The sequence below is a fragment of the Corvus kubaryi genome, unplaced genomic scaffold (genome assembly GCF_017639235.1).
Source record: "Corvus kubaryi isolate FWS band 111438036 unplaced genomic scaffold, C.kubaryi_AGA036_p1.0 133, whole genome shotgun sequence".
Classification (NCBI taxonomy): Eukaryota; Metazoa; Chordata; class Aves; order Passeriformes; family Corvidae; genus Corvus; species Corvus kubaryi.
In genome coordinates, this window is record NW_024580667.1 from 6929601 (window position 1) to 6952957 (window position 23357).

General features: G+C 34.3%; 1 protein-coding gene across 11 annotated transcripts in view; it reads left to right on the forward strand.

The window, feature by feature from the left end:
- The window catches only part of DMD (dystrophin), a 1181561-nt gene that overhangs the window by 540758 nt on the left and 617446 nt on the right, over nt 1–23357 (forward strand). For 10 of the 11 annotated variants that reach the window (XM_042035506.1, XM_042035543.1, XM_042035536.1 and 7 more), the window contains 5 exons: nt 440–601; nt 7007–7117; nt 10347–10520; nt 12186–12341; nt 15710–15880. In XM_042035506.1, coding sequence (XP_041891440.1) covers nt 440–601; nt 7007–7117; nt 10347–10520; nt 12186–12341; nt 15710–15880 — 774 coding nt within the window. Of the gene's footprint in view, nt 1–105; nt 307–439; nt 602–7006; nt 7118–10346; nt 10521–12185; nt 12342–15709; nt 15881–23357 lie in introns of those variants that run through there. The other variant, XM_042035593.1, reaches the window with a different exon arrangement.

Consider the following 23357-nt stretch of genomic DNA (forward strand, 5'->3'; position numbering starts at 1 on the left):
ACTTACTGAGATGGATTGCCTTGGATAGGATTGTGATGACAGTAACGCTATTCTCAGTAAACAAAGTCTCTTGAATTATATAATAAGATCAGGAGGACCTCTCTGCCTCAGAAAGACAGCACTGTCAGGATGCTTTGATGATGCAGCTTTGCCATCTTGCACTCTGAATAGAAATCCTCAGTTTACACATTGTTTTTTTGGGATCCTTCATTTTTTAGAACTTGTCTGTGGATCTGGGTGTTGTTTGTTTCTTACCGAGAAAAACAAATGGGTGGCAAAAAGATGCGCAATTTATCCTACGAAAAGGTGGATGAGCACAAGTCAGGATTCCTGTGTCTGATTCCTTGCCTGAATTTTTTGGGGAAAAAAAAATGTGTGGAAAAAAATTTATTGTATGCATTGTTACTGTGAATGCTGATAACGTTATCATTGTTTTTAGGCCGTGAGAAGACAGAAAAGTCTTGAACAGAGTATTCAATCTGCACAGGAGACTGACAAAACACTGCGCTTGATCCAGGAGTCTCTGGCTGTTATTGACAAACAGTTAACAGCCTACACTGCAGACAGAGTGGATGCAGCACAGGTCCCTCAGGAAGCACAGGTAAGTTATACACGTTGAGCTCATGTGTTTACTAGTTTTCTTAATCAACCAAAGAGTGTTTGGTTGTCCCTCGGCCTCTCATTAAAGAGGATTTGCAACGTGATCAGCATGAAAGTGCAAGTAAATTTTGTGTAGGATTACTTTGAGAAGTTTAAGCTACTTTCCTATTAAAGCCATATTTTCCTTCTTATTTATATTATATACCAGTCCAAAAGATGTAAAAAGCTATAACTATCATGGAAGACTATGCAGTAATTTTAAAATAACAAGGTTAGGCAATGTGAGTCTTTAAAATCCAGCTCCCGTCATAGAAAGAGGAAACTCATCCTCACTACTCTTGGATGGCTGTTTTGCAAAGTTGATTATGTGGCCTAAGGTTTGTTACTAAATTATTGAAACATAGACCACATTGTTCATTATTTCATCATGTGCACATCAATGTACTTATATTTAAACTTTAACAGCTCGCATAAGTTCTGTGGAAAAAGCTTTTTCCGATCTTTACACATGGTTTATTGAGCCTTTGAAATAAAAATGTACATCTAATTATCATGTTTACTCTTTCATTCTTTCTTCTGTAAAGTCTACTTTCCTGCAGCATTGAGGGTAAGAATATGAATGAAATGAAACCAAACATCTGTGCAATAAAACTATTAACACTCTACAATATTATATACCTCAACTTTTCTGTTAAATTCATCTAAATTTAGACAGTCATATTATGAAAGTAAACAAACAGGGAAAAAACTGTGGGGAAGTTGAAAATGAATGCTTTTATAATGATTTTAGAAGAGGCATTCAGTTGTGGTTTTTTAGGCATGTTTGTAGAGTTTTAAATCTTTCCAAAAAAATTACTATCTTGTAGGGAGTAGCTTAGATGGTCTTAAATATATTCAGAGATGAATATATGCAGCCCTGAAAATAATTTCTTCTCTCCTTTCAGAAATAAAGGTTACTGCATCTTTTGAATTAACATGTAGATAGATGTACCTTTCAGTTACTTTTTGTGTGTGTGTGCACTTGTAGGTGCATGCAGATATTTCTATGTGTATGTAGGGACTATAAATTCTATATTTGGAAAATAGGACCACATCTGGATTCAGTCTTATTTTGAAAATATCTTTTATCCTACTTTATTTTATTTTAATTTATATCAGTATAATAACAGATTTAGACAAATTGTTTCAGTTTGAACCCTAAACAATGTTAGCTGCTGACTCTCTTGAATTATTTTTCTCCTTCCCAGAAATTTGAATGGTGTAAACAATTTTTTTAATAAGATAAAATCTAACATTTTTTTAAAGATACCTCAGTTGAATTTCTCATCTTGTAATTATATAGAATGAATACATAAGAAAATTTGCTATGAAAATGTGCTCTTTTTTTTATGGTGTGTTTGGACCCTTGTATGCTTCACACGTCCGTGGATGCATCTGGTTTATGTGCATCCTCAGGTACTTTATCGGGAATTGCTACAGACTGTGTAAAAGTCATTCAGAACTTCAGAAAATGAAGCAGCACAAAACCCAATCAACCTTAATTAGCACACTTTCATAGGAAAATTTCAGCTCAGTGCCTTTGCAGAACTTGTCATTTTTCTTGAGATTTTATTGTCTCATGTCAGGTTCACCCAATTGTATTATATCCACTGTGGGAAAACCAACATAGAGGCTGCTGATTTTTTCCCTTTCATGTTTTTATTTTATGGTGCCAGTGAGACCTAATGAAAAAAAACTTAATTAACAACTGAACAGGTTTAATGCAAATATTGAAGTTCTCTGAAGTTCAGTTGTGAAGTTCTTTAAAATCCTTAGAGGGAAAGGGAATAAACAATCATTTTTATGTGGGTAAATAGACTGAGTCATTCCTCCAGCAAAGAGCCACCCCAGCCAGTTGCCACACATCTTGAATGGCCACGTCTCCTCTGGAGCTTCTGCTGGCACAGTTCTTTTGTAGAGCTGGAAACAGTTTGTTCATGTAAGATACCTACAATAGTGTCTGCACAGCTGGAATGGGAATCTTTCAGTCAGTGGTGTTGCTTTCTGGGCAGGGATCAGTTTATCCATGCTGAGGGATTTAGCAAACTATTCAGCAATATGTGTTGCTGAATATGTTCTAAAAGAACATATGAGGAAATTTATAATCAGAAAGCTGTTGAGGGCTTGGGAGCTCTGTGTGTTTGCTTCAAAAATTTCAAGTCCATTTAGAGCATTGATAGGAGGAATAATCTTTGTTTCAGCTGATCAGAAATTAACCTGAGAAAATTATATTTAGCTCCTCTTTTTAAGTGAAATGATCAGTTTAGCTTATTCAGAAACTTGACAGAAAGAAAGGTGAGTCAAATATGTGCTATTCAACTTCTCCTTAGGATCACTTTCTGAATATAAATTCTGTGTGCTTCTTACTCCACCATGTGGCACTGAGAATTTAATGCTAGAGAGCCAGTGTTACCCAAATTATTTGGAATACAACTAAAGATGATGTATTCAGACAAAAAAAACCTAACAGCAACCAGAGAGATAAATCAGTTCAGATTCTTCAAGGTCCAATGATGGCAAAACCTCGAGTGAGGTAAATTCTAAAGCAATATTCCAAAAGGAATATTTATTTGTATGCTTGATCTCATGATCCCAATGGAAGACTTTTTCATTTTCTAAACTTAGCAAAAAAATACAGAGAATGAAGCCATCATCACAAGAATTTGCAGTTGTTGACTTTTTTTCAAGTATTCTTTAACTGTCAGGAAGAAAACAAATCTTTACCAAAATTATTACATTTATATGAGAAAGCATTTTCCAAATAATTATTTGTAGCTTTGTTATTCAATGACTTTTGATGGAAGAGAGAATTTCCATTTTGTACATCTGCTTAGTCTGAGTGACTACATGAACATTTTTACATTCTAGGAGAGAAAATAGACTTATTTCATTTCTCACCTGCATATGACAAATCACTTGTCTGTTGTTCTCCCCAGTCAAATTATATAAGTTGTGGTACGGAGAAGAACTCAATATTGTGTTTTTGAAAAGTGCAAAAGTAATCTACCTTTTCAATAAATTCCTTGGATAATTTCAGTTCTGTAGTGATAAGCACTACATGCCTGGCTGTTTTCTAAGTGAAGGTGGCTATTAATCTATTTTTATAGTATCTTTGTGCTTTGTTCAAAACCAAAGTTAATGTGATGAATAGAATAGCAGAATTGTTCAGTTGCTCAAGGTGTTACTTAACAAGAATGATGCCACACTTCATTGCCTTCAGGCTAATATTTGGGGACAAAGAACTCACAGCTGTCTACTTAGGAAAATGTTAAAGTTACTTACGCTTACCTTTCCTCTCCTGGAAATTGTGAGAATTGTTTTGTTAAGCCATATGTGGATCAGTGGTCAGAGGGGAGAGCTTGATAAGTGTTATTCAGAAGCATAAGCTTACATTTTATTATGTGTTAAGTTTGAATATCTATGCACATTTCTGTACTATACAGGCTGTCACCCTCTAACACATCTCCATAGCATCTGAACACTGTGTTTTTAACTGCATTTATCATGTCCAACTTCCAGTCTTGCCTTATCATTCATGGTTCTACCCTGTTCTACATTTCTCATTTGGACTCTCCAGTGAATATTTCTTGACAGTTGGTGTCCATAAGTATGTAGCTTGAGTTAAGACTTACCTGTATGTCATTCGTGCTGTGACATCATCATCTATATGTTATATACTTTTACATATATATATATATATATATATATGAATAAAAATTTTGCAAATTTCCTGAAAGGTTGCCACTGGTAGCAAATGAGAATCCTTAACCAGTAGGACACAATAATTTATGCACAATACTATTGCTTCATTACATACAGCACATATATTCTGATGTTCTAGAAATTAAACGAAGGCAAAGGTTTTGCTCTTTGTTAAAAAAAAAAATAGAAAAGAAATAGACAGGAGCCACTGAGAAAAGAAGAGATGGGGATAATAGCAGAAAAAATAGTGTTTTCTTATGGGTGTTAAGAAGTCAATGCAATAAATTTGTGAGTCAAAAGAGACACAAAAGTCAAAGTGGTAATTTAAAAATTGAATAATAATGGATATCCTAGGCAGGTGTTATAAATTCTTTTGTATCTCTTCAGGACTGATTTAATCTTTCTGCCTATGAGCAGCAGTAGCAAATAAAAAATAATAAAAAAAAAAGGCTTTCCTTGCTACAAGCCTTACTAACTTTTCTTTTAATCTTTCCTCTAATGTGTTTGTTCTCTTCGATTCCACATTTTGATGTCAGAGTAGGTGATGCTTCATCTCTCTCCTGCAGAGCACTTTAAAAAAGTAAGATAGGACAATCTCTATGCAATGTCCCATAATACCTAATTGCTTAAACACTACCCTTATCTGTACTGTGCTGTTTTGACCTATTCAGATAAGAACTGTTCAGTTATATGCTTTCTGGAGTGACTCTGAGATTGAACAAAGTAAATTGGAAAATGCAACCAAAAACCAGTTCGTTGATGAGGTGCAGAAGCAAACTGTTGAAATACTGGGTGTGATATAGTATATTTTTTAACATTCAGACTTGCTTCTTCCATTTATGTGCAGGTCTAACATCCAAGACATCAAAAAGTTATTTGGCTTCTGGTACTAACTAATCCTGAATCACCACTAGTGTAGTCTGTGTGTGGCACAAAAATGGAAGATAATTCTGTTACAACTCAAACACACTTCAAGGGGGAATTTTAAACTTAGACAAGGAAAAAATAAATGCTCAGCAATTAAATAAACCTTCTCTTCTTGATGGAATCATTCTTTTAGTTGACCATTTTTGTTTTCTCAAAATTTGGAAAAATTCTCTTATTTGCTCCAGATGTTTCTGACCATTTGTTAAATAGCCTTATCAAGGAGAACTCAAAATATGACAAATCAAAAGTATACAACTATGATAATTTTAAAAGAAAAAATCATCTAAATTTGGAGCTTTCTGCTAGTCATTTTGCTTTTACAAATGCTTTGCTTTAGGGAAATATTTTAATTCTCAAAATAGTACTGATTAATTTAGAGCCATATATATATTCTTGAAATTAAACTTAGTAAAGACTTAGTGGTTTCATGTAGTTTTGCAAGTCTTTTTTCTTAAAATTTACTTTAATACATTTTCAATAAAAGTTGAATATAAATATGGCATATCTTTCAGTATCAAGCAGTGAAAAACTGCTTTCAGTAAAGTGCGGAAATACATAATACATGATAATGGTATAGAAGTCATTATAACCACATAATATCCATATAAAATGGGCAGTGTATTGTGTACACAGTTTTGTACTTAATAACCTATGAAAATGTGATTAAAAATACATGTATATTAATTTTTACTATAAATGTTACTGTAGTGTAAGATGAATTTATGTGCATATATTTTAAATTATACCTGGTCTTCAGAGTATCTGAAAAATGCTGTATACCATTAAAAAAAGGATTGAATATAAAATCATTTTTTAATGCAGGAGTAATGACCTCAAATGCATCTCATGATGGGAACATATCTTCTTGTCTTTATTTCATTGGGTAATTTTTCTCAGTAGTGCTGTCTAGCAGTTCTGCTAATAATTTCAATTTCTTATTTTCCAGCAATTTAAACATAAATATATGTGAATCATCCTGAAGTATATTGTATTAATATATTTTCTGGAAATTCTTTTCCATTGAATTGCACTAGCCAACACTGCTTAAGTTAATTATTTCTTGTAAGGTTGATTTATGGTGAACCAAAAAAGCTGATGTTTTTCTTTGGATCACACTCTGATCTTGCAGACAGACTTAATGTATTTTCTAACATACATTGCTGGTTAAGTTATTATAATAATGAATTGTGTGTCATTGTGCATTTAACTACAGAAAAGTGACACTGAACATAGGTTCTGGTCGGTAGTACACCACAAATTGTGCACTGTTTTAGGTATAGCAGAGCTCTCTAAGATGAAGATGATGTTATACTTACAGGACACTTTGATCAGTTTTCTCTCACCTTGCCTGGTGTTACTGTGAAAATAAGAAGAATTAAGAATAGTCAAGCAAATAATTTTTCTAATTTTTTTCCATGATTAAATTTTAATGTTCTTACCAATGAAAACTGTTATTTTCCTTCAGAAAAAATAAATTCAGTCCCTTAATCATCTTTGTCACCCTCCGCTGGAGCCTTTCCTGGAGCTCCATGTTTCCCTTGCGCTGAGAAGCCCAGAGCTGGACACAGCACTCCAGATGCAGGGCTGAGTAGAGGGGCACCTCTACTCGTGCTGCTGGCAGTGCTGCCCAGACTAGTACTGCTGTTCAACGCATTTCGAAATCAATTGTTCCAAATAATGTAAACAGCATACAGTTTTCCTTCAAACCTTGCAGATTGCTGTCTTTGTTTTCCAACAGAAAATACAATCTGAATTAACAAGCCACGAGATTAGCTTGGAAGAAATGAAGAAACGAAACCACGGTAAAGATGCTGCCAAAAGAGTGCTTTCCCAAATTGATGTGGCACAGGTAGGGAAACTTTATTTACTCCATTTTTCCTTCATTCACTCAAATCAGTATTATGAGTGGTACTATTACTCTGCCATGAAGTGTTCTTAAGGTATCTCCTCTGCTTTAGCTGTTCCTTTCTAGCCAGAAGATCAAGAGCGATAAAGCATACCATCCATACCTTCTTACCACTCATTTTTCTGTTCCAGCCTTCCTGTCACATTGGCAGCAGTTCTAGGGTGTGCAGGACTTTTGTAACCAGCTGGTAGGGACATTGTATAATAAGGGGTGCTTTGAATGTGCTGAAGTTTCAAGACATAAAACTACAGTGAGGCTTTTTTGATAGAATTTTTGATGTATTTGAAAATATTTACGGTTAAAAATATGTAAAAATATTTGAAAATATTTAATAGAACTGCATTTGAAATACAAATTATGCTGAGCTATGCAACACAGACATCAGTTTAAAATGTTAAATAATGTGTTATTTCGTCTATCTTAATAGACACAGAGAGACCTTCTTGAAAATGTAGAAGATTGAATAAACACCAGAGAAAGAAAAACATTTTTACCCATTAATGATGGGCTCTTGACTATTTTGCTGGAGGTTTTTTGGTGGTTTTGGATTTTTTTTTTTTTTTGTATGTGGCAAAACAAACTGTCATAATTCATTAGAAGGACAAATAATTTCATTATGGCCATTTTTTAATTCATTCCTATCAAGAATTTCTAGGCACCTCAGTTTGGGTTTTAATTTTTATTATTGGTAACATTAATTGCTTTTTAGCAGTTAATTAATTTGCAATTAACAAATTGACTTTTTCTAATGTTTCGTCTTATCTGCAGGACTAGCTTTTCTTTGTTGAGAATATTTATGTTTTCTCATTTTTCTGCCTTTCTTCATACTAACTCACCTTCTGATGGTCTCCATGGCAGCTCTGAAGTTGCCCTTATTTCATCAGTGAAATGCAGGCATCAGATGACTGTGTAAATAAATGTTTGTAAGTTCAGCAACACGCAGGGGAGCATTACCCTTTTATAGGTGCCTTTTTTATTAATCCACCTCTGTGCAGATATTTTTTTCTTTGTAAGGTTTCTCTAGATGACGATGAGCATCAGTTTGAGTTTTGAAAAATTGGTGGAGGTCATCTTGACAGACTGCTTTGCTAACATTAGATAAAATGTAAGCAAAACGTAGTAATTTACATGCATAATGTAGATATCAACTACCAAAACAGGTAGAAGCTGAGCCCTTTGTTACAAATATTTATGACTATATTTGAAAATTGATCCTGGCTTTTTGTATTATTGTAGGCTAAAAGTTCTGATTTTTAAATTTAAGAGGGAAAGTATGATTAGCAAAATAAAAATCTATTTCTGCCGTAGTGATATAATACCTAGTTAGTCCTAACAAACTGAGAATTGTTACGTGAAAGTAAAATCTTTTCTAATGAATAGCTATTTTTCAAAATTCAGTACTGAATGCTTTTCTAGTCAACTTTTTGAATACATCCTTAATTGTCTCTTTTCTAGACTGACTAATATGTTAAAGCATACTGAGACTTTTAGATAAGCAGAATGATAAACCTGTCATTCTTCTTTATAAATTTTTTATTTTAAAAATTACTTTTTGAAACAAGGTGATCAAAAATGAGCACATTATTCAGGTACAAAATAGCTTAATACAATGACTTCTATGCTGTGACAGGTACATCATTTTTGTTTTCTTTATGTTCCAAGTTGTTCAAAATACCCACTTTTCTTGTTTTGCTGCTTTTAAGAATTGAGATGATATTATTTTAAAACTGTTGGAGATAAATATAAGTATATAATATAGCTGTTATTGTTATCTGTGAGAACTCAAGTGAGAGTGCTAAAAGATAATCTAGATCACACTTGTATATCAAGCTTAGTGTTTCCAACACAAATGGTAACTGATACAGATGCTGTAATGCAAGATTCCCACAGGATTTGATCTTCATCAAAGTGAAGTATCAGAAGAGAATGAAAAACTAATTATATACAAATTTAGTGTATGCAAACACATTGAAGAAAAATAAGACCACTTATTCCTACCCTTGTTTCCTACTTTTATTCCATTGCCCATTTATTTATTGACAGAAAGACTTCCTTTCTTATCTCATTGTATCTCAATGTCATAAAAAGCATTTAGTGAATAAATTTGTTGGAAGGAGTTGCTGGATATTTACATATTTTTGTGGTACTCCAGATTGTTTGCTGCTCATGATTCCTGCCTCCTTTTCAGAAATCTGATAGATGTGGGAAGGGTTTTTACCCATGCCTATGTATAGACCAATTCTATGCCTTATTACAGTATATTGAAATTTGTATAGCACAGACCACACTGTAGTGGAATAAAGAGTCCATGATTTGAAGATAAAAAAATCAGAAGTGTGTTTGCAGATGCTGAGTTCCTATTTAATTACTTTTCTTAGTGACATTTATTCTTCTTTTTTGTTCCCCAGACAGTTGAAAAACTTATTCAATATTATTTCACTCTTTACTTCTATAGAGAAATGAGTTCTTTTTGAAGTAGATCATTAAAATTCCTTTTCTTTGCTTTATTTTTAATTATTTCCCCTCCCCCTGAGCTAGGGATCATGTGAGCAAGCAGTCTAATTAATGCACAAAGATAGAAAATTGTGAAATTAGAAGCCAAGCTTGTCACAGACTTTTTTCTGCCTTCAAATTTCTTTCTTTTTATTCTAGGTCAGGCTTTTTTTTGAAATTGAAATATAAATCAATTTTATACTCTAAATCTTGGGGTTTGTGCTAGACCTACTTGCTGGCAAGCCACTTTATTTAGGTTTCTTTGAAGGTCTAAAAGATTTGTTCCTCATACCAAGAAGCAGCAACTGATAGAGTTGAAGAGCATTCCCTCTACAATGTGGGTGGCTTATCCTCAAGCCATTAAATCTCTCTTCTACCCATACCCGTGAACATTTTGCATATTGAAAAGTACAAAACTTGTCCCTTTCTTTATGTGTCTATATGGGCTCTTTTGCCACAGGCTTTGCTACATCTAGTGCCCTGGATGATGGAAGAATTTTTATGCTTCAGTGAAGACCCAAGATTCTCTGCCACTGGCATCTTCCCCAAAAGTTTTATATTCTTTTAATAAGAAACAGTTGATTGGCAATGGATTCTAAGTGTTTTGTAACAGGACTAAGACTTGTTGTGAGCATTGATTTGATTTCACACTTGCTACTCACCCATGTTTACTTTTCAGAAAAAGCTGCAGGATGTGTCCGTGAAGTTTCGCTTGTTTCAAAAGCCAGCCAACTTTGAGCAGCGCCTCCAAGAATGTAAAAGGATTCTAGATGAAGTGAAATTGCAGGTGCCCAAGCTGGAGATGAAGAGCGTTGAGCAGGAAGTAGTACAATCACAGCTGGATCATTGCATGGTGAATATTTAAAGATGCTGTCTTTCTATCGGCTTTATGCAGAGAAAGCTAAAAATTACAGATTATTGTCCTAAATTCAGATGAGAAACAAAGTATCAGTTACACAAAAAAATCCAAAACCCAAACAAAAAACAAAAATCCCAGAAAAACAACAAAAACCCCCTTCAAAACTCTAGCCATGCACTTTCACTATGTGAGAATATCAGTTAGGGTCCCTTTCTAATTCTCACTTCTCATCCTGCATGTGAATTTCTCTCCCTGGATTGGCTCTGTTTTCCAAAATATTCTGCAGTCATGGAACTCTGTGATGAAACCAAAAGAGGTGTTACAGGGCACAAGTCTATTCTAGCCAGGAAACACAAAACATAATGGAAACCCCTAGATTAAAACTTCCATGAGGTGGCATGCTATGACTTACTTTCAGCTCAAGAGCAAAAGATGACCTAAACCTGTCCTAAAGAATATGCAGAAAATCTATATATATGCCTTCAATATCACTAAAATCCTGTTCCCCTTTACTCTTGAAGGGAAGTCAAGCTAAACAAAGTGTTCTTGATGATCATAAAAAGAAGATTGTAACAGCAAAAATAGCTGGTTTCTCCCTTTTTTTTTTTTTTTTTTTTTGTTCTGCTGTATTTCTTTTTGTTTGTTTGTTTGTTTGTTGGGAGCTTTTTACGTTGTTGTTTTTTTTTTTCCTGGGGCAATGGCATGCCTGAAGATTTCCCCCTCCCAACCTCTTTCAGATTGTGAATGTAGAAAGAATTTAAATTAAAAAAAAATAAACATGGAAAAAGTCAATGTTACTGCTTTAGATCTTTGTTTTTTCTTAAATGAAATTGCTCTTAAATTAATATTCTTGTTAGAATGACATTCTTATTAGAATGACATGGTAATTAGAAGCTCTGTACTGAATTAAAATGTTTTCACTCAGCAGCTGGCTTTTGCAGTCCTGATGTATTTTGTGGAAGACTTACAGTGATTTTAGAACATCTTTAACTACAAGGAATCTCATAATATTCCTATTTTCAAAATCTAGTTGTAGTATATCATCAGAATGTAGACAATGTGCATCATACAACAGCTTCCTAATTTCTTGACAGGTTTTCAGTAATGAAAAATTTATCATCATATTAAGCACTTAGAAAGCAGGTGGACTATATACATGCGACCTTGAAGTAAATAAAATAGTAATTGTACATTTTAGGCCCACTTCATTTTGTTACTTTTTTATGTAGGTTTTTTTAATTAATTAAATTTTTTAGAGTATGACACTTACTAAAGGTAGGGGTAATCCTCTATCCTTCCAGTCTCTAGGTTTAACAGTATGAAAAAAAATGACAGATTTTACAATTAGTGACTATTTGTAGTTCAAATACATCCAACATTCTGTATGAGTTGACAAAAGACATCTGTTGTGGTTTTAAATACTGCATTATCTAAGTTTGAGAACAACCTCTGTCACAGCCTAAAAAAATTAGTAATGGTGTGTACTTCTTTATGTATAACATTTCTAACACTGGTTTTAGTGACATATCTTTGAGCTCACTCTTCATAAAGGTGGGCTGTTCTGAGTTTGTTCATTTGGATTCTGAATACCATCAATGGTCTTTTCTAGTTTTCATCTTTTAATGGTGGTGTTTCACTTTTATCTTTCTATTTGATTAGAAATTATATAAAAACCTGAGTGAGGTGAAGTCTGAAGTGGAAACAGTGATAAAAACTGGGAGGCAGATTGTTCAGAAGCAGCAGACAGAGAACCCAAAGGAACTGGATGAAAGGCTTACAGCTTTGAAGCTGCAATATAATGAATTGGGTGCAAAGGTAAGTTCTATGTTTTCAATAGAAAACCATGTACTGGCGAAGTTAAAAATAATCTTGGTGTGTAAGGAAATGGGGTTTTTTACTGGTTCCTTTCAAGGTTCTCCCAGTGGGACAGAAGGAATGGAGGCAAAGGCCGTCATCAGCATGGCTATTCAGTTTCTCTGAGGAAAAAAGCAACCATCTAGGAAAATAAAAAATTCTTTTATTACAATTTAAAATTTTACTTTCTTAGTACGGTAATTTTTTTTCTTTTGAGTTCATTGGTTTTTAGAGTTCAGATGGGCAATGTTGTTTCATTTTGATGCCTCAAAGAGTTACTTCAGATAATTACTTAGATTGAGTTTTACTTAAAGAGCTACTTCATAAAAGAGAAAATTCTACCTTTTAAATTCATTCTGCCTCTGACTGTACAGATCTTGAAGTACATAATTTCCATTTCTTGCTGTTCAAAAATCTGTTGAACAAAAAGCTCTTGCCACTGAATCTTTCCTTGGGAGGCACTCGTGTACCACCATGCTTTGTGGCTTCTGCACTTGCACTAGTCAGTTCTTGACATAACTATTCCCTGATTTAAATTTCAAGAACCCCATTTTCACTGTATCTTAATATGTAAGCCACTTCCCAATGGGAAAAGGTTTTGTTTACTCAATTTTTCGTAAAAGTCAACTAAACAGAGTCAGATGGACAGGCTCCTAACCAATATTAACAAGACTCAGAAGAGGAATTGTGGCACTGTCCTAAAGAATACTTCATTTAAATAATTCAGTTAACAACTATCCTTCATTAATCCTTTTTCTCCCTCTTGCCCTCATTAGAACTATTCAAAGAACTAAAACTGTAGATTAGAGTAAATTTGGTGCTGTAACTGGATGTCTGATAATTGTGAATGACAGATAATACCTGTCTGTTTATTTCTCAAATTTATACATTTGAAAAACACAGAACAGAAAGCAAATTCTTAAATTTTTAGATAATAAATTATTTAAATCATAAATTATTAATGGCTAGGAAAATGAGCGCATGGTAATACTGAGAGTCAGTATGTGGTTTAAACAGATAATGAGAATCAAGCCCTGGTGACTATAGTATGATAAAACAATAAGAGTTATGTTATTTTGACAGAGGTAGTACTCATTAGGGAATCTGAATTAAAACAGTTCTCTCTAGCTAGAAAGTAAAGGTATTAAGAGACGTCAATCTTTTGAGTGTCAAGAAAACTGGAGTCTGCTTCATTAAATGTGGATTGCTGTCATTTGGGATTGGATAACATGTTTGGGCTCTCCATTATTTTAGAAAGAACTGTGGCATTTATTCCTGCATTATTTTTAACTTAACAGCAAACAGGTGCCATTATTGTAGGAAACCTCTCTTAACTAATGAAGGGATAAAAATGTGCCATTAGGGAGCCATTAGTGTCTTGAAGTGAGCCATATTGCAAATTAATGTGTCTCAAAAATTTGCAGTGCTTGGCTTAGCTCTGCTGCCCTAGATGTAATTTCTCACATTTACTTTTACACAGCATGGTAATTAACAATTTAAGAGAAAGTCACAGAAGCCCAGATATATAGAAATAAAAGAATTGGATAGCCATTATCAGGAGTAATTGATTGCATTAAGACAAAAGTAACAATAGTTATAACTAATAGGAAGTTTCAGGACTGAAATATACAGTCTGAGGGAAAAACACATCTTCAAGCATAGATTCTCTTGTGGGATTCTGCAAGTACTGTTTCAAGAGGCCCCCTTATGTATAAAGTAACTTCTGATCACATTTTCTGACCCAGAAGGCCTTTAGAGGGCACTGTTTCCTATTTTTCTGTGGAAAATACATCTTTACATTTGAAGTACTAACAAACTGATTAATCAGTAACCTCTGGATATATGAAATGTATGTGGAGATGTTGTTGTGTTATTTATATAATAAACAGGTTTTAGAGATGTGTATAGCAACACAAATATTCTCTCTGTTTTGACAAGTATCAGTAACTTCATTGCATAATATACCAGGTGTTAAAAATTCTCAGGCAATCAAGCTCAGGGTGTTGCACTTTGCATTGTAGTGCTGCTAAGTAATGTTATTTACAATTTCTATTACACTCTTATGAAGAAGAGGTAGAAAACCTGGCTCCATGTGTGAATGGAGCTCTAAAAAGCTGAGTTTTATGGTCCTTCCCAGGGATTTACCTCTTGGCCTGACTGTAAATTCTGTGGTCTCATTTAATAAATTTGGCATGCAAGAAAGCACATAAAGCATATTCAGAAGAAGAAATGTTCTGAGATTTCAGTAGTAAGTCTCTACAGAGTGATAATAAACTATCAGGAACACTTTGTTGCTTATTCCCTAGGCAAACGTCATCTCCTTACTCAGGGATAGCAAAAGCCATGTACAGAACCTTGTAACATCCTATTACATTTTAAAACCTCAAATTCTCCTTGACAGTTGATCTACGAATCAGTTTGATCATTGTGCCACTTTTGTTCTTAGTGGCAAAGTCCAAAATATTTTTAGTAGATGCTGATACCAGTTTTCTACCACTGTAGGAATTTTTTTTCTATTTAAAAATACTTAAATACAAATCAATGGCTACAGTCTTAACTTGATTACTATTTAGCATTCAAGATAATTAGGAATTTCTTTTAAATATTAGTGGTCTATGGGACACTTTTGATTCTCCTTCTCTGATTAGGTTTTTTTAAACTTCATCACAGCATGATTTATTAATTTGTATTTTTTGCTACTGGTTGCCTAATGTCAGTTGTGGTGTACTTTCTCATCTAAGATCTCTGAATTTACTCTTCTGCTTTCTCTACTAATTATGTAAAACCTTTTCTTTCTTTCCCTGAAGAGTCTTAGGGTCTTGCAAGACAGATTGTATTTGCCCTGTTCTTTCAAAATGCAGTGTAAGACAGACAAGGCAACATAAATACTCAGCCTTCCTTCCAGGTGCCATGTACCAAACTTAAAAGAACTTTACAGCTAAAGCAGAGGTCATCCCTAGTGCTTCATATCCATAACATCTATTTTGACATCTATTTTGTGTCTCAAGGAAAGCCTTGTAGTTCAGTTGTTCCACATAAATTTGCTATGCACGACTTCAAAACAGAAGAGGAGGTTTTCAGAGGTCTGCTGCTGGTTCAAACTCAATGGATATTTATACACATAATTTTCTTGTAGGCGTTTGCATTCTAGCAGCAAAATTACTGATACTGAGAGAACAAATCAAGACATACCTATACTAAAAGTGTGACTTCACCTGTGGAATCCCAAGTTTAATTTTTATAGAAAAGTGGCCTACAGAAAATGTTATATAAAAACCATTGGACCTCTTTCACCGAAGGGTTGATAACTACAAGTTTTCGTTCTGTAGGTGACAGAAAAAAAGCAAGAGTTGGAGAAATGCTTGAAATTGTCCCGGAAACTACGGAAAGAGATCAATGCTCTGACAGAGTGGCTTGCAGCGACAGACGCGGAACTGACAAAGAGATCGGCTGCACAGGGGATGCCAAGCAATTTGGATGCTGAAATTGCCTGGGGCAAGGTAACAATGTAACACACGTGTGTATATTACAGAAAGATAGATTTCTTTCATGATAAAGAAAAATAATTAAAAATTCTGGCATTTTAATTAGTGGAACTTTGTAAATGTTTTTTGCATTATCTCAGCATTAACACTCAGAAAAGTTTAAACCATCGTGTCTCTGCAGATATCAGTGGCACAATTCACCCTTCACATTGCAATAAGCTTCACTGAGATGAACTTAAAGTTAGAATTTAAATTTTTAGAGTACTATAAATCAACCACCCAGTATGCATGTAAATAGAGATCTCTTCTTCACCCCATTCTACTCATGATTAGAAAGGTATTAAATAGCAGATGGAAGAATAAAGATGCCAGAACACTATATATTCCACACGTTCAGATATCAGCCAGGGTATTTGTTTTCTTACGCTTAGATTTGTAGCTCATTCCTTTTTGTTCTGGGGGCTTCCTACTTCTGTGAGACTTCACCTTGAACTTGTATTTTTTTGTTTTTAACAAACAAAAAGTTTCAGGTTTCTGAGATTGATAAAGTAACTTTAGCCCTAAAATGCATTGATGATTTAAAAACTAATAACAGTAGTAGAATAACAACAATAACAACAATTTTTAAAAGGCAGTCTACACATCATTTGTTAGGTTTGGAATTTTTTTTTTGTCATCAGTCTCTAAGAATGACAGTATTTTAAAAGTGATATCCAAAAATGTCAACTTTTTCTCTTAGTAACTTACAATTACTGCTTTGACAACAGCAGCTTTCACTTTCAAATCAAAACCTAAATCCCTACAACCCCCGTTGTTCTCTCCTATTGTTGCCTGATGTTTTCTCATTTTCACTTGCTGCTTTTCCTACGGTAAATTTGTGCAGTTCCTCTCATTTCTCTTGATTGATATTGTGATCTTAGAATCATAGAACCATTAAGGCTGGAAATGACCAAGATCATGGAGTTCCACTTTTGGCCGAACACCATCATGGCAAATAAAGAGCAGCACTAAGTGCCATGTCCAGTTGTTTCTTCAACACTTCCAGGAATGGTGACTCTGCCACTTCCCTGGACATCATATTCCCGTGCTTAACTACCCAGTTTGAACACCCCCAGATCCCTCAGCTGCTCCTCATATTACTCACTCTCCAGATCCTTCACTGGACACACTCCAGCCCCTCAAAGTCTTTCTTGTAGTGAGGGACCCAAAATCAAACACAGGATTTGAGGTGTGGCCTCACCAGTGCTGAGTACAGGGGCACAATCCCTGCCCTGGTCCTGCTGGCCATGATATTGCTGATCCAGGCCAGGATGCCTTTGGCCTTCTTGAACCCCTGGGCACACCTGGCTCATGTTCATACCTGCCAACCAGCACCCACAAATTCTTTTCTGTTGTGCAGCTTTCCACTGACTCTTTAACACCCATATCAAAGGACAAATGTCAGATTTTTAAGAGACAGCTTAGAAAATCATCATGTTTTAGCATCCCCAAACTGACCTGCTAGGTAGTTAGACCACTCACCCAGTAAAATAAAAATTATCTTTGGTGGTGTTAAACTACACAGTACAGTTCTATTGAAACAGAAATGTGCACTTCATGTTCCTGTTGATCCAGATGTATATAGCTTCTCAGGGGTTTAAAGAGAAAGATTTGTCCTTAATAACACTTTATTGTTAGATATGAACCTTAATGCTTCAGAAGTTGCATAATTAGAACCTAAAACCTGATGATTAGTGCAGCTGCACAGTGGGAAGCCTTTGTTATGTCTTAAGCTTGCTACAACAAGTACAACATATTTTTAACTAAAGACAATCAAAAAAGGTAACAAGAGCTAATTAAAATGAGGACATTAGCAGGAAAAAAATGTATCAAATAGGAACCTCTCCACCTCCTAATCTTAAAGAATGTTGTTGAGTATTGTGGATTCTCACAGGGAATTGATACATAAAGTTTTGAAGGAAAAACTGGTAAAAAGGATATTTTGAGTTCAAATACTCCCCAAAGCCTTCACTACAATCTAAATTAATTTAGTACCTCAGCTCTTCCGCTTCAGTCAGTTCTTCACTAAAATAAGAACAAACAAACAACTTTGGGTGAGAGCAGCTGCTTCTTGGCAAAATATGTATGTACTAAGTGGCTTTCAAAATTCCATTTTAAGATTGTCTTTTAGGAAATATAAACAAATATTCACATATATATAAGCAGACTTTTAATGTGGAATAATCCAACAGGTAGTATAGGTGGCAAATCCTAGACTAACAAGTGTAAATATTTGCAGAAATTATGTGGATTATACTTTTCTCCTAAAGAATCTGCTCCCCCTGGGAGACAGTGCTGCATTTCATCCTGGGCACTTTAAAATTCTTGTGGGGACTTCATAAATAAGTACGATGCTGATACTCCTATGTGGATTTCATTGAGGCATCACACAAAATTGTACATCAATAATTTAGTCCCCAGAACCAGAGCCTCACAGTACCTGATTAATGTCACAGCTTTGGGCTTCGGACTTCGTGGGTAAGTAGGCTGCCAGAGACAGTAACCAATCTAATGTAATGCACTGGGAGATGAATTAAGACCAGCAGATTCCCATTGTGACAAAAGTCTGCAGAAAAACGAAGATGGAAAATGGAGAGGGAGAGAGGAGGATTCAATAGTGCAAATTAACTGAAAATTGGATGTATGCTGCTGTCGATATATCTAAGCAGACAGCTCATAATCTTTTTTTCTTTACAGCATAGGGAAGTAGTTATATTTATTAGCACACTTATTTCTAATTCATTTTCAACACCCAAGACTTCTTAAAAGTGAAAAGAGCTCAGAGGGTTACAAAGATAATTAGAGTTGACAATAAAAGAAATCATACATGTGAACATTGTCTTCAAGGTATAAACACCTAGAAATAAAAAGGAATGTCCATTTTGAATAGGAAATGAAGTTAGTGAAAGATAGCATTAATCTGGACATCAAGGGAAATGTGTTATTTATTCCTGTGTAGAATTTTTCTAAGAATGGAACAAAAACTTGGCTATGTGAAATGAGATGGGCAATATACTGTAAATCCTGCATTTCTGTTCAGCAGAGACAAGTTAAATTTTTCCATTTGAATTCAGTTCTGTTATAATAGATAAGAAAAATGACATGCGGGTGGAAAGATAGTCATTAAACGTTGGATATTAGAAATCCGTTTATAATTAGAAGTCTGATTTAGTGAACATATTTATCACTGAAGACATTAAGAACTGCAGGGTTTATTTGTCTTTTAATCAGGAACCGGACTGATAAGAATTAGATTGCCAGGAAACCATGTTCTTAAAAAGGAAATGGCAGATGGTATTACCAGGAAAATTCTGTATCACTCCCTACTATCAGCAGTATGACTCTGCCAATGCTTTAATCTGATTTTTTAACACAGTGTGTAATACCAGTGAGTATAAAGTTGACTTGAAGTACCTAGAATTACATTTAGCGACATATTTCCTGTCAGTAATATCTGTAAAAGAAGACAAACTGTAAATTGTGGCAACTGATTCATAGTCACTTGCCAAAATGCAATAAAAATAAAAGATGTGCTGTAAATAAACAAATAAATATGTATAATCAACCACTGAGAAGACCATAATGTCAGCTTCTGTTTAATTCTGGAATCCCACCTGTAAGAGCTGAGCAACCTAATTTCTTTTAGAAAGATTCAAATTTCAAAGAGTATTTACAAGTAATCCACTGCACACAAGCAGTGTAAAGGCACACAGAACTTTTCTTCACTCATTAATTGTTATTGCATTTTTTAATCTACATATGTTAATGACCATCATGGTTAAGTATACTATCCCCTGCATTTACTTACAATTCTCGTTTGTTTGAAAAAATACATCAGCTGTTCATCTTGGTACATGGTAGTTTTACCATTATAAAGTATACCTCAGAAGCCCTTTTCACCACATCTTCAGAAAAACAAAACAAAACATAAAACCCAGAAAAAAGCCCGTTTCTATGTACTGTCTGTTTTCAAACATAATTAATGCCTAGCTGGTATTTGGTGATGGGAGGGACGTACAAAAACCATCACAGTAAACCAAAGCCATCAAGTAAAAAGACCAAAACAGTTGTAACAAAAAACCTTGTAAGTATTTTTTAGTAAACTGAAAGATAAGGAGTATGTCGCAGAGCAGTAGGATCAGAGACAGAACTGTGAACACCACTCAAAGTGTAAATATCTGCACAGGGAACTGCAATTATTTGTTCTAACATGATTCATCCTGTCATCCTATGGATCCATATTTAAAGTAGGTAAAATATTTTTATATGCAGCTACAAACCTCTTATAAATTCTCAGCGAAGCTCATCCCTATGACTTTACACACTGCAGCATGATTTGCCTTGTGCATGGATTTCAACCCACCCAAAACTGTTTTTGAAATAGAACTTTTATTTTGTACTGCAATTCCTTTCCTGAGGTTTTGATGAATGAAACTGGTACAAGGGAAGCTCAGATTCTCCCTCTTGCTGTTCTGATGTTTCTGGGAATGGGATTAGGAACTAATCACCTGAGAGATGCTCTGCATGCAGAATTCCACCAGGGTCTGTCTGCTTTAGTTTTCTGGATGCCAGGAACCTAGATGCCATTTCTCTTGGAAGTGTTCAAGTCCTGGGAGTTCCGTGGTGGTGTAATCCCCCAGTTTTGATCAAAGCAGTCTACCAACATATTTCTTATGACCACGAGTGAGAAAAGAATAACAACTCCTTTCAAAGTAAAAAAAAAAAACAAAAAAAACCAAACAAAAAAAAACCCAAAAAACAAAAAACAAAAAAAACAAAAACCATTTCACTCAGTGACACAGAAATGAATTTTTTGGGTCAGAGAATTTCCGTTGCGGTATTCTGTACCAAATAGCCATAACTGGTACTTCAGAAAAGTGGGAGTACAGAAGTTTCTTCCAAAGAGGCACTTCAGAATTCTGTCTAACTGAAGTTTGAATGGGGAGAGATTCCCATCATCTTAACTCTTGTACCTGCTAGTAGATGGGATCCTAAATAGTGGCATATGTAAAGAAAGGTTGACTATATATAAATATATACAAATATATATTTCTCCTTAATATAATCTGTATAATTTGTATACACATTTTAATGGAGATGTCTTTCCTGGAAGTAATATGGAACCTTTCTCTTCCAGCAGGTAATACACACTTGAATAAGATTTTATTTTATAAATAAATATACTACTCTTAAAGGAAAAAAAAAAGTGAATGTAATAACTTCACTATAGTGATGAATAGCAGAATTAATATAATCTGTTTGGGAACTGTTCAACATTGCTGATAAATTTTCACAGCTCTGAGTGAATGTTCGGTGTTACGATGTTTAGTTCTATCTTTTGTTTACATGTTTTTGTTTTCCCAAGATGCCATGATTATATCAGAAAAATAGCTTCTTCCCAACTCCTACATTTATGTATTTTATTTCTGTTACATAGTTTCACCCTGATAAACACACAAAATCAAAACACATAATTTGCCTAATCTTTCTGGGAAGAGTTTCACGAGTTTATTTGTTAATGTTTCATGTTGTACACATTGTGGTGGTTGGGACTTGGGGGTTTGGATTTTTTTAAGGTGTTAAAGTGTTTTAAATCTCATTCTTAACTTGCAGAGCTAATTCTATTAATTCTGTAGTTAAAATTCTACAACTTTCTTATATATTTCCAAATAAACTGCACAGCTGGAATGCAATTTGATGTTACGGCAACCAGAAGGGATTTTAAATCCAGCAAGGCTGTGTGGAACTTACTCTTTAAAAATTAGGAGAATTTAAAAGCCACTCCCCAAGTTTTACTGAAATAATCTTGTTTAAATCCTGGCATCATGACACATTTTTTTTTGTTTTATAAAATATTGCTGAATTAATAGCAGTACTTTTGATTTTTTTTTTTTTTTAACAGAAAATTTACCAGTGCTGTCTGTTATATTGCAGTGAATAAAGTATGTGTGGACTATCGCTTTCTAGTAATACTGGAAAGAAAAATAAACTTCTTAGGAATATAGTGCAGAGATGACAAATTAAAAACAAAACAAAAATGTGTTATTGAAGTTGTGAAAGGAAGTTAGTTTAACTGGTGTACATCATAACCTACAGAGGAAGTGGTAGCTGATAATGCAGTGTGGAATCCCACTGACTTTACAGACCCTGCTAATTTTTCGATTGTATTCAGTGGGTCCAGTATTTTATACATAAGGATTTGTAATAACTGAGATTTGAAGTATTGAGGAAGATACTTTTGTCATTTCAATATTGTGTTGAAGGCCACAATGCTTTTTTAAGATGGTGAGGGGAGGTGTGATTTACTTGGTTCATGTCCCTTACTTGCAATTACACAGGGATGTTAAAATTCATATCACCCAGAGGTGCACCTAGTCTTTAGTTTACATTATTTCTTTACTTTGAAAGGAATAACTCCTTTCTTACACATAGGGAATTACACATCTGGTTTTTGGGTAGCAGTTTTATTTAATAGACATTTAATTATTTGATCCATCTGTTTGTTAGTTGGGATTAATATTTATTTATTCAGCCCAAGATCGGTGGGAGTTTTCATAAGTGTAAAATACAAAAGAAACCACAAACCATGGTAAATACACTTCAGAGAGTCTTTTCCAAATGAAAGTAAATTGTTTAGAAAAAGAAATAAAGCTGATCAAAATTTTCCATCCTCAGTTGAAGGTAAATTTTATCCTTTGTGTATTCTTTTTTCATGATGACACTTTGCACCTCCTGTGAAATAGGTAAAACAATACTAGAAGAGGGCATGTTTTTCCTTTAATCTGACAAGGACGTGCTGAAATTTTCAACTCTCCTTTCAAATTCTATAATTATATAGTATGTTGTGAATAATTTGCATCAATCATGCCTTGGTTCTATTACATATCCTCAGTATTTTAGAAAATTGATAGAATGTGGAAAATTTCTCATACTTACATGAAATACATGTGTAAGACCTTTTCTGTGAAATAACACTGTAAAATGAGATCATGAATTCTGTTAAGCACAGGAAGTGAGTTGCTGCTTTAACCATGACACACTGAAGAAGTTTAAACTACTATTAAGGTTCTATTTTACCAAAAAGAATAATTTTATACTGTTTTTACTGACAAATGAGCATTCTACTTTCATTATCAGTACATTATCAACCAAATTGTATTGATCTGTGACCATGAGAGATGTGATAGTGTGGAGGTCATAAAGGTGGGATTCTACCACATAACAGCATTCATCCTGAGATAGAAGAATTGTGTTTGCCACTTGTTTTGAAGTATTTCTTCTTTTACTGTATTCAAGTTTCCATGAGAAATCAGTGTCTCTGGAGACTAGTGCTTCTTCCCTTTCTCCTGTTTGTGTCCAGCTTGGAACACTTCGTTTCTGTTTGGAGCTTTCTTTTATAAGCAGAGATTTATATGCCTGGATCATTGCTATCAGGTGCCAAGGATCTCAGATA